The sequence below is a fragment of the Amblyraja radiata genome, chromosome 10 (assembly GCF_010909765.2).
Source record: "Amblyraja radiata isolate CabotCenter1 chromosome 10, sAmbRad1.1.pri, whole genome shotgun sequence".
NCBI lineage: Eukaryota > Metazoa > Chordata > Chondrichthyes > Rajiformes > Rajidae > Amblyraja > Amblyraja radiata.
The window spans coordinates 59,706,227-59,720,349 of NC_045965.1; the positions used below are offsets into that span (position 1 = coordinate 59,706,227).

At 43.9% G+C, this 14,123-nt stretch overlaps 1 protein-coding gene across 1 annotated transcript in view; it reads left to right on the top strand.

The window, feature by feature from the left end:
- Positions 1-5,451, top strand: part of gtf2b (general transcription factor IIB) — a 28,682-nt gene extending 23,231 nt beyond the window's left edge. Inside the window, exons 6-7 of the mRNA XM_033029003.1 lie at positions 2,747-3,028; positions 4,340-5,451. Coding sequence (XP_032884894.1) covers positions 2,747-3,028; positions 4,340-4,473 — 416 coding nt within the window. The 3' untranslated portion in view covers positions 4,474-5,451. The remainder of the gene's footprint in view (positions 1-2,746; positions 3,029-4,339) is intronic.
- The last annotated feature ends 8,672 nt before the right edge of the window (positions 5,452-14,123 follow it).

Genomic DNA, 14,123 nt, shown 5'->3' on the forward strand with positions numbered 1-14,123 from the left:
ACTCGCACCAAAAGTTCCAGTTAATCATCTCCCTTCTTTTGGCTTCAGTGATTCACCATGGGGCCACCATAGAACATTGCAGGGTTTTACCATGGATAAAGAGTAGAGCAGTGCTGTGTCATCACCATCAGAGCTTCTCCACCAACTACAAGGCTCAAGCCAAGACTGCGATGGAATAGAATTACTTTTCTAAAATGGTAAAGGTGTAATTCTTGGTTGTGATGCTCATTGCTATCCAAGGTGGAAATCTGCTGTATCTCCCCTATCACAAGGAATAGCTTTTCATTCTTTGCGTTGCCCATATTCTTTGACAGCCAAGAGAAAAAGAAAAAAAAATCTGTGAAATGTACTATGGCCTGGGATATGTAATGTCTTGCCATGGTATTAAGGCAGGCAAGTGCTCTTCTGACTTATGGACAATCCTGACTGACGTCCACACCCCCAATCTCCCTGTAATTGAGTGGATAACAGACCACACTAGTAGAATTTAACAACATAATTACAAGACAGGAATGGAGTAATAGAAGCAGATACAATTACGACTTTTAAAAGACATTTAAACAGATATATGGATAGGAAGGGTTTAGCTGTCAATGGGCCAAATGCAGGCAAATGGGACTAGCCCAGAATGCCAACTTGGGTGGCACGGGCAAGGTGGTCTGATGGACTTGTTTCCATGTTGAACATGACTCTGATGCGCTTCAATGTTACTTCCTGAAGGCTAAATCATAAATTTGTTATCTAAGCTCATTGTAGGATAGCTATTGTAACAAAGCTACAGTTTGCCCAGAAGGCCCATTGCCATCCTAACAACTCATGGATCACAACTACAAGCTTGCCCACATCTAGAGAACTCATATAAAAAGAATGGTTGCTGAATTACAAATCTGAAATTTTCAATAACAAAGAAATAAAAAGGACTTGGATTGTACCTCCCACGTCACTATGGGGCATTCCAACGGTTTCAGAAATGCAGCCACTTTTGCATTGTGCACAGGAACTAATTTGCATAAGAGTGAGTTCAACAAACAGCAGGAAGCTAAATGAGCAGATTGTGCATTTGCTGGTGTCATTTGTGGGTCAGAACATCGGGACCACTTCCCCATTGATTGTTCGCATGTCAGGGGTTATGGGGAGAAGGTAGGAGAATGGGATCGAGAGGGAAAGATAGATCAGCCTTGATTGAATGGCGGAGTAGACTTGATGGTCCGAATGGTCTATTACTGCTCCTATAACTGATGAACAGTATTGTCTGATATATTTGTGTATATTAGAGGGATGGAATCTGTCAAAACTCCGCTTTGGTGCCGAATCGTAGCTAAAACTGATGTTACCTAGGTTGCCTAGCATTAGGTTTCCCCCTTTTCTTGGCTCAAAGCTGGTTTTAGAATGAGAAGTGGCCCATTAAGCCCCTTTGTCTAATGACCCATGGTTTCTGTCACCAAGCGTTTTCTCAAGCCAGGATGCTCTGCTTTGAGAACGGCTGCTTGCCTCTCTGAGGTGTGTTACAAGTTTATCAGTCATGCGAGGCTGAGCAAATGGAGTAAGGCAGCATTTTTTTAATTTAAGACCTAACTTTTCCATTTTCTATGCCTGGCCAAAGCTCGGATAGGAATTGGGTGGGCATCTGAGTTAATACTTTTCTTTCACCTCTAGGGCCTGGATTTATATCCAGAGAGATGGGATAGGAGTCTGTTCTCTGTAAGGTCCTTAAAGTCAAATCATTTTGAGGCAGCTCAATCCAGTACTCTGTAGGTATGTGTCTACTGAACAAAATGTTCCTTCATTTACTATGGTGTTAAAAGTGGAAATTGATTAGATGGTGTTTGGATAGTGTACAAGAACTTTGCATCTAATTGATCTATTTTTGATGTTGGTACCAGTATTAAATGGTAGAGTTTAACTTAATAAACTTATACTTAGCTGAGAGCAGGTGTTCATCCCATTGAAACTAGAGCAAGGATGATTTTTTTTAAATATTTGTTCAGACGTTTAGATTGATATAACAATATAGTTAAATGTGGTCAAACCTTAAAATGGTTTTTTCATCTCAACTGAACATTATGGACATCAATGGATCTTTGTACCCAGTTAACTGTATTATGTATGCCAATTACTGTCTCACGTATGGCCTGGTAAAGTAAGCAGCGTTGTATTTTGAGCTGCTGGTGCAGAAGAGATTTGCAGTGGAGGGAGGGGTGAACAATTCTGAATTGTTGGTCTGGCTGACAGGCTGACAGTCCAATGTAAGGGAAAGCTGATCCAAATGGAAAATTCAATGGTTAGTGCAAGCTGAGCATTTGCTGGCAGCCTAACAAGCAATTTCTTGTTCGATGTTGATTTTAAATGATTTTATTGCATCGAACCAATCATGACCATGATGGTAATTTTAATACCCAATGTATGGCGCATATAAATACATTAAATTGCTGCCCACCAGTTTGATATCAATGCCATTAATCAAAGCGTTTATAAATCTTGAGTTCAACGGGTTGTGTAAAGTTGTCCACAGGCTCACTTGGCATTTTACCAAAGTTGGTTGTATGGGTTGAGTGCCGTCTTTCCCAAGTGTCTAGAAACTTTTGCTGGCTACTTGCAATTTAAGATAAACATTTTTTTTTTTTTTCTGAGAATCATTTTATGCCCTCATTCAGCTCAGACATCTGAGTTAGTTCATGCCATTGATGCTTGCTGTTTGGCCTGCACCCGAGTCCATCTATAACACTCTTGTCACTTTTACCGTTAGAAATTTGCGCAGTGTCCAGAATCCCAAAGAAGGAAATAGGCCGCTGCTTCAAGCTGATTCTGAAAGCTTTGGAAACCAGCGTGGACCTCATCACCACAGGAGACTTTATGTCCCGGTTCTGTTCAAACTTGGGATTGCCTAAACAGGTTCAAATGGCAGCCACGCACATCGCAAGGAAGGCCGTGGAACTGGATTTGGTGCCTGGTAGAAGCCCAATCTCTGTGGCTGCAGCAGCAATTTATATGGCATCGCAAGCCTCCGCAGATAAACGGACGCAGAAAGGTAAGTAGTGACCTACTTACCGTTGTTCAAGACTTAGTGATGTGGGTCTGATTAAAGTATAAAATCCATAAACTTTCAAGAAAATGTAGGGCACACAGGAATGGTCCATTAAGATCCATTTGTGTCGAGACCACCTCTTCACCTCCCGAGCTCCAAAAGTAAAATTCAATTCATTCACTGTAACTGATTTTGGATACCATTCTTCTGTATCATACATTTTCCTACAAGTCTATGGATTTTATACTTCACATCATTAATGTTCTGGATGCATATATGTGGCTTGATGGTAGACATGAGCAGGTGGTGTCCAAGAATATGGTGTCAGTGTCTCAAAACTGATGTGAAGGTCATTCTGAAGCAGGAAGAAAAAAATTATTGCAGAATATAGTGAATCCCTGGAATCTTCTACCAACGATGTAGACCTGGTGGATCTGGAATTAAGCAGATAGTGGCTACGGAGGCACAAGATCTGCCACTCGGGCAACCTTTTCACTCAGTATTGTAAATCTAGAATGAGCCGCCGGGGGAAGCTATGGAAACGGATACAATTGTAACTTCCAAGACATTTTGGCCAGTGCATGGATAGGAATGCTTTAGAGGGATATGGGCCAAACGCAAGCAAATCGGACTAGCTTAGATCAGGCATCTAGGTTGGCGTTAGGTGTTAGAGACACAGTGTGGAAACTGGCTCCACGGCTCACAGAGTGCGCGCCCACAAGTGCATCACCCTGTACACTAGCACTGCCCGACACACTCGCGACAATTTACAATGTTACCTGCGCTAATTAACCTACACACCTGCACGCCTTTGGAGTGTGGGAGGACACGGAAGCACCCGAGGGAAACCCAAGTGGACACAGGGAGAACGTGCAAACACCGTACAGACAGCACCCGCAGTCAGGACCAAACCTGGGTCGCTGCCACTTTAAGCAGCAACTCAACCACTGTAAACTCCTATCTCACCAGGGACTAACTTTACTGTACCACTCTACTGCTTTTTTTAAATTGCTGTTTTTTTCCCTTTTTCCTTCCGCCCACAATATTTAATATGAAAAAGAAAATGTGATTCTGTTACATTCTGTTTGTAGTTTGTTTGTTTGTCTTTTTGCACAAAGTCCGTGAGCATCGCCACTTTTCATTTCACTGCACATCTCGTATGTGTATGTGACGAATAAACTTGACTTGACTACCCACCCCAACTGGACGATTTGTGCCGAAGGGTTTGTGTCCGTGTTATACGACTCTATATGACAGTACTGAAGACTGGGTACGATCATAATCTAATTGTTGCCCTTTTTTTTACCTCTGCAGAAATTGGAGACATTGCCGGGGTGGCTGACGTCACCATCCGGCAGTCCTACAGGCTCATCTATCCACGTGCCGCTGACCTTTTTCCTGCTGAATTTAAATTTGACACTCCAGTGGACAAGCTGCCCCAGTTGTAATCTCAGCCACTCAGCACAAAATGTACACAGTAATTGTTTTAAAATTTGAAAACCAATCGTCATTTCCCCCCTACATTTGAAACCAGTTAATATTAATTCTAATTTTTGAAACCTGCTTGGGTGAATAACTCGAGAACCAATGAGGCTATGTAACAGCTGAGGTTTATGCTCTCCAAATACAGCACATACATTCCCAGGCTGAATTTCAAGACTGTTTCTACTTGCTAGATAATTTGTATATTTGCAAGTTAGGAATTTCTACTTCATAGATCATTACTTTGTATATAATGTGCAAAATGAGGATTTTGTGCTGTCAACAGCTACTAACAGATTGGCTCATTGGCAGAAATCTTTGGTCGAACTCCTAACTTGTAATTTGTCATATCTATATTCAGGTCGGTTAGATCCGTGTCTTCAATAAATGGACATTTTCCTTTTGTTTTAAAATCTACATGGACTTCTTGAACTTTACATTTGGTATTTATTGTTGAGGATTGGTTGCTAAGCTTAAAAAAAAAAAGATTGCACTTAACATCAGCTTAGTTTCAAGTTTTGGGAAAAAACCTGTAGCCTGTTTAGTTTAACCTATGTATTGAACTGCATTTGATTTCTGTTTTGTTGCGAGATTCTAACTGCAAGGAAACTTGCACTGAAGTAAGTGTGCAGTATTTGTGTCCATGAGACCATAAATCGATTATTTTTGAAGGGGAGATTTGTCATGTATTGGTTTTACTGAAAAAAATATGGTGTATTTGTATAGAAAGTAATCAAATGGTTAATATTGAGGGATCAATTTCCAAAGCAGCAGCTCCATTTTACATCAGTGTTATATGAAAGGTATACATATTGCTCAAAGTTCCTTTAAACCAACTTAATTTGACCATTAAAGTAGGAGTTAATGAAATCTAGATGGCTTTTTGCGAATGTACAGAGAAATGAATTAAAAAAAAACAAATCTAACTTTGTTTCATAAAACTATGCTGGCCAAGTGCTGTTTGTTTCCTTTCAGCTTTCTATCCCCTTGAAACATACATATGTTTGGGAAGCTCTGGATAGATCAGGGCTTGTCAGCTGGAGTATTGCCAATGCACAACACTCATAAGACTTCCATTTTGTTGACAATTGGGCCATTGAGAAGCAGATCCTTCAGCCCATCAAGTCCATACCCTCCATCAACCATCCATTTTTACACTGATCCCAAATTATCTCAATTTTATTCCGCACATTCACATCAACGACCCCATTAAGCGAGTTCGGTATCTCGATAAACGCAAGGAATCATGGGATTTGTCTAAGTAAGGAAGTTTTATTTATATAGCACGTTTTAAGTCACGTTTTTATTGACACCAAAGTGCTTTACATAAAATAGATAATAAGTTTCCATACAAACCATAGAAAAAGGTTAAAAAAATAAATAAAATGGACACAACGCATTATAGAGTTCAACACAAACGTCCCCCCACAGCAGAATCAAAAATTTCCACTGTGGGGAAAGGCACCAGAAAGTTAAGTCCTCTTCCTCTGTGAAACACCCGAAGTCGGGCCCCATTTGTGGCCTTGCAGCCAGTCTGATAATTTTAAGGGCCCTCTTGCCGAGAAGATGGAACTCCGGCGTCGGGTGAAACATTCCTCAGCGGCTTGGAAAATCTGGAGCGGCTGGTCCTCCCCGGAGACCGGGGCATTCGTAGTCCTCGGGCCGCGCCGATTGGAGCTCCGACCCCGGCGCTCCAAATCCAGCGCCGCCCGCGGCCGGCCGCCTGCAGCCACAGCTCCGCGATGTTGGGAGTCACAGCTCTGCGATGGAAAGTCGAAGCTTTGAAGCATTCTTTAGCGGTCAAGGGGTTGAAAAAGACGAACCCAATGCAGTTTACGCTGCATTGTGCATGAAGAAGCCCGTGCTACCGACTGTCGGTGAAGAAAAACATCGTCATGCTGATCAATACAAGGAACTCTTGAAATTCCCGAACATGAGCGAACTGAAAGGTGGGTGGCTTGGAGAATGGAAAGGACTAAACTGCCGGCCTCCCACATCCATCGTCCAGCTCTTAAATCATCAGTCTGAAGAAGGGTTTCGGCCCGAAACGTCGCCTATTTCCTTCGCTCCATAGATGCTGCTGCACCCGCTGAGTTTCCCCAGCAATTTTGTGTACCTTCTTAAATCATCTTGCCAGTTATGATGAGGCAAACCAGCCAGCCACTTCACGGCAGTCTCACCTGCTTAGTGACTACAAAGAGGTGAAAACCCCCACAAATACTTTTCATATCATCTGTCGATAATTTTAGAAATCTTTCACTTCATTCTCTTCCCCCCCCCCCCCCCCAAAAGAAAAACAATAAAAAATGGTGGTTATTCATCGTCATGATCTCGCTCGCTCACTCACTGAAGCATTAAGCAAAACCACCACAATCATTGTAGTTTTGAATAAAATGAACCATAAATATACCTAGTGAATAGAATAGAATGCCTTTTATTGTCATTCAAACAGCCTGGTTTGAACAAAATGTCATTCCTACAGTCTTACATTACAAAAAAACCCAAGACCCACACTTGACACAATTTGCACAAACATCCATCACTGAATCTCCAACACCTCCTCACTGTGATGGAAGGCAAAAGTATTATCTCTTCCCTTTGCAGCGTTGAGGCGACGGGCTCACGACGTTAAAGTTCCCGGCAGGCGATGGTAAGTCCCACTGTTGTTTGAGCTGCGCCGGGCGATGTTAGGCCCCGCTCCGAGTCCTTTAACCCCATGATTCCGGTGGGAGAAGTTGCCGTTGCGGGAGCTCCGAAAAGCGGTCTCCCACCAGGGACCTGCGAGCTCCCGATGTTCCTGTCCACCGGGCCTGCGGTTGGAGCCTCCGAAGCTCCGAAGTCGGGCTGCAGCAGCGCGCCACCACAGCTCTCCACGCTCCGAAGTCGGCCAGCTCCGCGACTGGAGCCCTCAGGTTAGTTCCGGCTGGAGGCCGCCGCCGGCTCCACGATGTTAGGCCCAACGACACCGGAGACCTGACGGAAAAAGTCGGGTCCCTGTACAGGGAAGAAATTAAATGGTTTCCCCCACATCCCCACATATACACAACTAAAAAATCATAAAAACTAGAATCAAAAACATACATTTAATGAGACAAAATTTTAAAAAGACAGACGGACTGCAGTCGAGCCGCTGCCGTTAGGCACCGCCACACTCCAGACACTAATAGTTTTTAAAGCAGTATTTTCTTACCACGAAGAAGCAATACTGGAAAGTATGTATGAAACGCAGGTCTGTATACATACAGTAGCTCAGCTAGTGAGAATGTTTATCCCGAATGACCTGGGGCATGTGCAGTTGTAATACCGAACTTGCTTATTCGACCCCTCCTATATCAGAAGCAATTTGCAGTCTGTAATTAACTCATAAGTTTGGGGATGTGGGAAGAAACTGAAGCACCGGGAGAAACACAAAACATGCAAAATCCACACAGCACCAGAGGGCTGGAGCAAACCTGGGTAATGGCTGCTGTGAGTCAGCAGTATGAGTACCACCACTGTGACTTCTTATTCCCCAAACTGGAACCCAGCACCAGTGATCGCCATTCCCCTCCAATGTGTTCATGAAAAATGATGTGGGCTAATGCCAGAGTGAAAGCATCATCCTGACTAAATGTTAAAGCTAAAGATTTGCATGGTGAACATATGATACCACCATGTTCTTCAGTTTTCCCACATTTGGTGCTGGCCTCCCTGGAATTTAAAAACATCTAGTCTTGTTCCTTTCAGAAGGGCAGTAGCAGTAAGCCAGGCAACTACAGTGCCCTCCAATATAGGCATTTGGATGGGCAAGGGCTGATTAGGGATAGTCAGCATGGTTTTGTATGCGGAAGATCATGTCTCACAAATCTGATTGATTTTTTGAAAACGTGAGGGAAAAGATTGATGAGGGCAGAGCTGTAGATGTGTACATTGGCTTTAGTAAGGCATTCGACAAGGTGCCGCATGTTAGGCTGCTCTGGAAGGTTAGATCTCATGGGACCCAAGGAGAGATAGCCGAATGGATAGCAAATTGGCTCCATGGAAGGAAGCAGAGGGTGGTGATGGATGGTTGCTTCTCAGATTGGTGGCCTCTCAGACTGGTGGCCTGTGACTAGTGGTGTGCCTCAGGGTTCGGTGCTGGGCCCGTTACTGTTTGTCATCTACATCAATGATTTGTATGAGAACATACAGGGCAAGATTAGCAAGTTTGCTGATGATACAAAAGTTAGTGGTTTTGCAGATAGTGAGATGGTTGTGAATGATTGCAGCAGAATCTGGATCGATTGGCCAGGTGGGCGGAGGAATGGTTGATGGAATTTAATACAGAGAAGTGTGAGGTGTTGCATTTTGGGACATCGAACAAGGGCAGGACCTATATAGTAAATGGTAGGCCTCTGGGTAGTGTGGCGCAGAGGGATCTAGGAGTACAGGTGCATGGTTCCTTGAAGGTCGAGTCACAGGTAGATAAGGTGGTCAAAAAGGCTTTTGGCACTTTGGCCTTCATCAGTCAGAGAATTGAGTATAGAAGTTGCGAGATCCATTTGCAATTGTATAAGACGTTGGTGAGATGGCATTTAGAATATTGTGTTCATGTTATAGGAAAGATATTGTCAAGCTTGAAAGGGTTCAAAAAAGATTTACGAGGATGTTGCCAGGCCTAGAGGGTGTGAGCTATAGGGAGCGGTTGAGTAGGCTGGTTCTCTATTCCATGGAGCGTAGGAGCATGAGGGGAGATCTTATAGAGGTGTACAAAATCATGAGAGGAATAGATTGTGTAGATGCAGTCTTTCACCCAGAGTAGGGGAATTGAGGATCAGAGGACATAGGTTCAAGGTGAAGGGGAAAAGATTTAATAGGAATCCGAGGGGTATCTTTTTCACACAAAGGATGGTGGGTGTATGGAACAAGCTGCCAGAACAGGTAGTTAAGGCTGGGACTATCCTATTGTTTAAGAAACAGTTGGACAAGTACATGGATAGGACAGGTTTGGAGGGTTATGGACCAGGCTTAGGCAAGTGGGACTAGGGTAGCTGGGACATTGTTGGCTGGTGTGGGCGAGTTGGGCTGATGGGCCTGTTTCCACACTATCACTCTAGGACTCGATGACCCTGTACTGTACTTTAGGGAAAGGCAGCAAACTGTTATGGGATAATTTATGTGGAAGAAATCCTGCCTCACTAGTTTATCTTGTTACCGCCTATCATATTCTCCAGAGATGCTGCCTGACCCACTGAGTTACTCCATGACTTTGTGTCTGTTTTTGTAAACCAGCATCTGTACACTTTTTCCACAATTTTTACTTTTGTCAACTGATTTGTTTCACGTTTTAGTCACAGTCATACAGCATGGAAAAGTCTGAAGAAGGATCCCGATCTGAAATATCGTCTGTCCATTTCCTCCATACATGTTGCCTGACCTGCTGAGTTCCTCCAGAACTTTTTTTAACTCAAGATTCCAACAACTAAAGTCTTTCTCATGGAAAACAGGCCATTCAGCCCATCAAGTCATGCAGACTAGTACTCACCTATCTGTATTATTCATGTTGCAGCACTTTGCCTGTAGCTTAAATGACTCATAATTCTATTGTTCATACAGACACGTAAATGCTATCAGTGACTCTAATCTCCTCCACATGCAATCTATTCCAGTAGTTCAGTACTGAGCGAGTAAGGTCCCCAGAATCTCTCTAAATCTCCGCCCCCCCCAACCTTAAATCAATGTCCAGTTTTATCTATCTCTGATATACACTATTTATGGGACGAAGTTTCTACTTCTCATAAGACATTTGACCCCAACGAGTCTACTCTGCCATTCAATCATGGCTGATCTATTTCCCCTCACAACCCCATTCCACTGCCCTCTCCAAGCAACTTTTGACGCCCTTACTAATCACGAACCGACCAATCGCCGCTTTAAACGCACAGACAGCACCCGAGGTCAGGATCGAACCCAGGTCTCTGTCGCTGTAAACCAGCAACTGTTGCAGATTTACAATCTTGGTTTAATTTGCCCATTGGATCCTGTTTTCCAGCAATACGACCTTAATCCCAAACCAGCTGCACCTGATCTCATGCCTGTGAACAGGGCTCTTCCTGATTTTAGTTTCAGTTTCGTTTATTGTCACGTGTACCGAAGTACAATGAAAAGCTTTTGTTGCGTGCTATCCAGTCAGCAGAAAGACAATACATGATTACAATTGACCCATTTACAGTGTACGCATACATGATAAGGGAATAACGTTTAGTGCAAGGTAAATCCAGCAAAGTCTGATCAAGGATAGTCTGAGGGTCACCAATGAGGTAGATAGTAGTTCAGGACTGCTCTCTGGTTGTGGTAGGATGATTCAGTTGCCTGATAACAGCTGGGAAGAAACTGTCACTGAATCTGGAGGTGTTGGTTTTCACACTTCTATACCTCTTGCCTTATGGGAGAGGGGAGAAGAGGGAGTGGCCAGGGTGCGACTTGTCCTTGATGATGCTGCTGGCCTTGCCGAGGCAGCGTGAGGTGTAGATGGAGTCAACAGAAGGGGAGGTTGGTTTGTGTGATGGTCTGGGCTGTGTCCACAATTCCCGGCAATTTCTTGCGGTCTTGGATGGAGCTGTTCCCAAACCTAGCTGTGATGCATCCCGATGAAATGCTTTCTATGGTGCATCTGTAGAAGTTGGTGAGAGTTGTTGGGGACATGACGAACTTCCGAAGCCGTCTCAGGAAGTAGACGCATTGATGTGCTTTAAGCAACAAAGACAAGATTCTTTAGGTTGAAACAATAATCAAGCAACAAGTGTTGAAATAAAAGGCAGGAATTGTTGGACAAAATGAGCAGGTACCTTTCGGAAAATAAAACAGTGGCTGGGCCCTTCATCAGAACTGGCAAAGGGGCTGAAACATGAACAAGGTTTCTGTCAGAGCTAGATAAAAATGCTGGAGGAACTCAGCGGGTGAGGCTTAAAGGTTTCTGCCCCATTGCCTGACTAGCCCTGTTCCACCTACAGATGGAGCTGTTGAGCCCTGCTAGCTCAGCTTTCTCCAAATAATTAGATATTTGTCACACCCTCATTTTTCTTTCATTCCCACCACAACTGACTCATTTGACTAGGAGGTTTCTTTCTCCTTTGCTGCATCACCGAGCACTGTCTGACCCCAGCGTCACTCAAATCCACCCAAGTAAATTCCCAGCTAGTGAATGCTCCCTTTGCTACTTTCCCAGAATCGCCTCCCGCCTACAGTTCAGACACAGCTCCGGTTTGTAACGCTCTGCATTCCAGGAACTTCACTTCTGTTCACTGCTCTTCAGCCCTCCTGTCATCACCAGCTATTTACTCAATTGGTCCCAGTCCAACAACCGTTCTCGTATTCACACCACTGTGATCACAGTCATCACCACCTCCAAAACCCTTAATAAACCATTGTTTAATTTCTTCTGCTTCCTTCAACAAAAAGCCGATATACAAAATGACTAAACCTTACATTTTGTGTGTTGCACTTACAGAATTTTATTTTTCTTAATTCGGTTTTGAATCAGCCTCGTCTTAAATGCAGAGGCACTTTAGCTCTTAACTTCTGAATCTTTCAATTGTAGCAATTTGCTACTTGCAATAAAATATGGACTCAGAGCCAACATTTTTAAAAATGTCACCAGCGTTTTGCAATGTTGCTTTATTTAGATGGATGAAATGAGAAAACCAAAGGAAATTGAGTATCTAAAACAGACGGAGACCCTCGGACTATCTTTAATCGGACTTTACCTTGCACTATATGTTAGACAATAGACAATAGGTGCAGAAGTAGGCCATTCGGCCCTTCGAGCCAGCACCACCATTCAATGTGATCATGGCTGATCATCCCCAATCCGTTCCTGCCTTCTCCCCATATCCCCTGGCTCCGCTATCTTTAAGATCCCTATCTAGCTCTCTAGCTCTGTCTTGAAAGCATCCAGAGAACCTACCTCCACTGCCCTCTTTGGCAGAGAATTCCACAGACTCACAACTCTCTGTGTGAAAATGTGTTTCCTCGTCTCCGTTCTAAATGGCCTACCACTTATTCTTAAACTGTGGCCCCTGGTTCTGGACTCCCCCAACATGTTTTCTGCCTCCAGCGTGTCCAAACCCTTAATAGTCTTATATGTTTCAATAAGATGCCCTCTCATCCTTCTAAACTCCAGAGTATACAAGCCCAACTGCTCCATTCTCTCAGCATATGACAGTCCCACCATCCCGGGAATTAACCTTGTAAACCTACACTGCACTCCCACAATGGCAAGAATGTCCTTCATCAAATTAGGAGACCAAAACTGCACACAATACTCCAGGTGTGGTCTCACTAGGGCCCTGTACAACTGCAGAATGACCTCTTTGCTCCTATACTCAACTCCTCTTGTTATGAAGGCCAACATGCCATTTGCTTTATTCCCTTTATCCTGTATCTGTACACTGTGGACGGCTCGCTTGTCATCATATATTGTCTTTCCGCTGACTGGATGACGAACGGCATAACCGCTTATAACAAAAAACTTTTCCTGTACCTCGGTACACATGACAATAAAACCAACTACACTTATTAGGATGGCATATCAAGGTGTTAGATTTAAGGCTTTTCTACAGAGGCAACATGACTCTGTTTGCAGCTGATTTACAAGGTCCTTTTCTGACTTTAATACCCAATTTTCTCTCAGTCTTGTTTAACAGTGACCATCCTGACCTCCATTATAAAGCAGAGGTTTTATAAGACAACAGTCAGGCCACATTTGGAATAGTGTGAGCAGTATTGGGTTCCATATCTGACGAAGGATGTGCTGGCTTTGGAGAGGGTCCAGAGTAGATTAAGGAGATGTCAGAGTATCTTCAAACCTGATCAAGTGCAGCCTGAACAACATTCACATTCAATATGATCCAGGAAAAGATCACCTATGTGCCAAAGCATTCAACCCCCTAAATTACTGGCCAACCATTTCTGCTAAACCAACTACAGTGTTCACTACAAGCACATTGCACAGAGGCGAGAGCCCCTGCCTCACTGCACCAGAGACCCAGGTTCAATTCTGACCTCGGGTGCTGTCTATGTGGAGTTTGCTCGTTTTCCCTGAGACCCTGTGCGTTTCCTCTAGTCTCATAGTCATACAATGTGGAAACGGGACCAACTTCCTCAGTACTGCACTGAGCAAACTCCACACAGTCTACATGGTGTACTCTGGAGATAAGCTTGGCCACACAACATCCTGTGTCACTTCTTTCTCAAACATCTCCTTGCATGACAAGTCCTTACTCTTTGTTCAACTTCTACACCCTATCGAAGGCCTTCAGGTGTGGTCCTACTTGAAGAAACACAACATTTCACCCGCACAAAACCCGTGTCAATTCTTCCCTTCCCTCCCGCACCACCCCCTCCCTGGGCACTTTCCGTTGTAACCGCAAGAAATGCAACACCTGTCCCTTCACCTCCCCCCTCAATTCCATTCAAGGACCCAAGCAGTCGTTCCAGGTGCGACAAAGGTTCACCTGTATCTCCTCCAACCTCATCTACTGCATCCGCTGCTCTAGATGTCAGCTGATTTACATCGGTGAGACTAAGCGGAGGTTGGGCGATCGTTTCGCCGAACACCTCCGCTCAGTCCGCAATAACCTACCTGAACTCCCGGTCG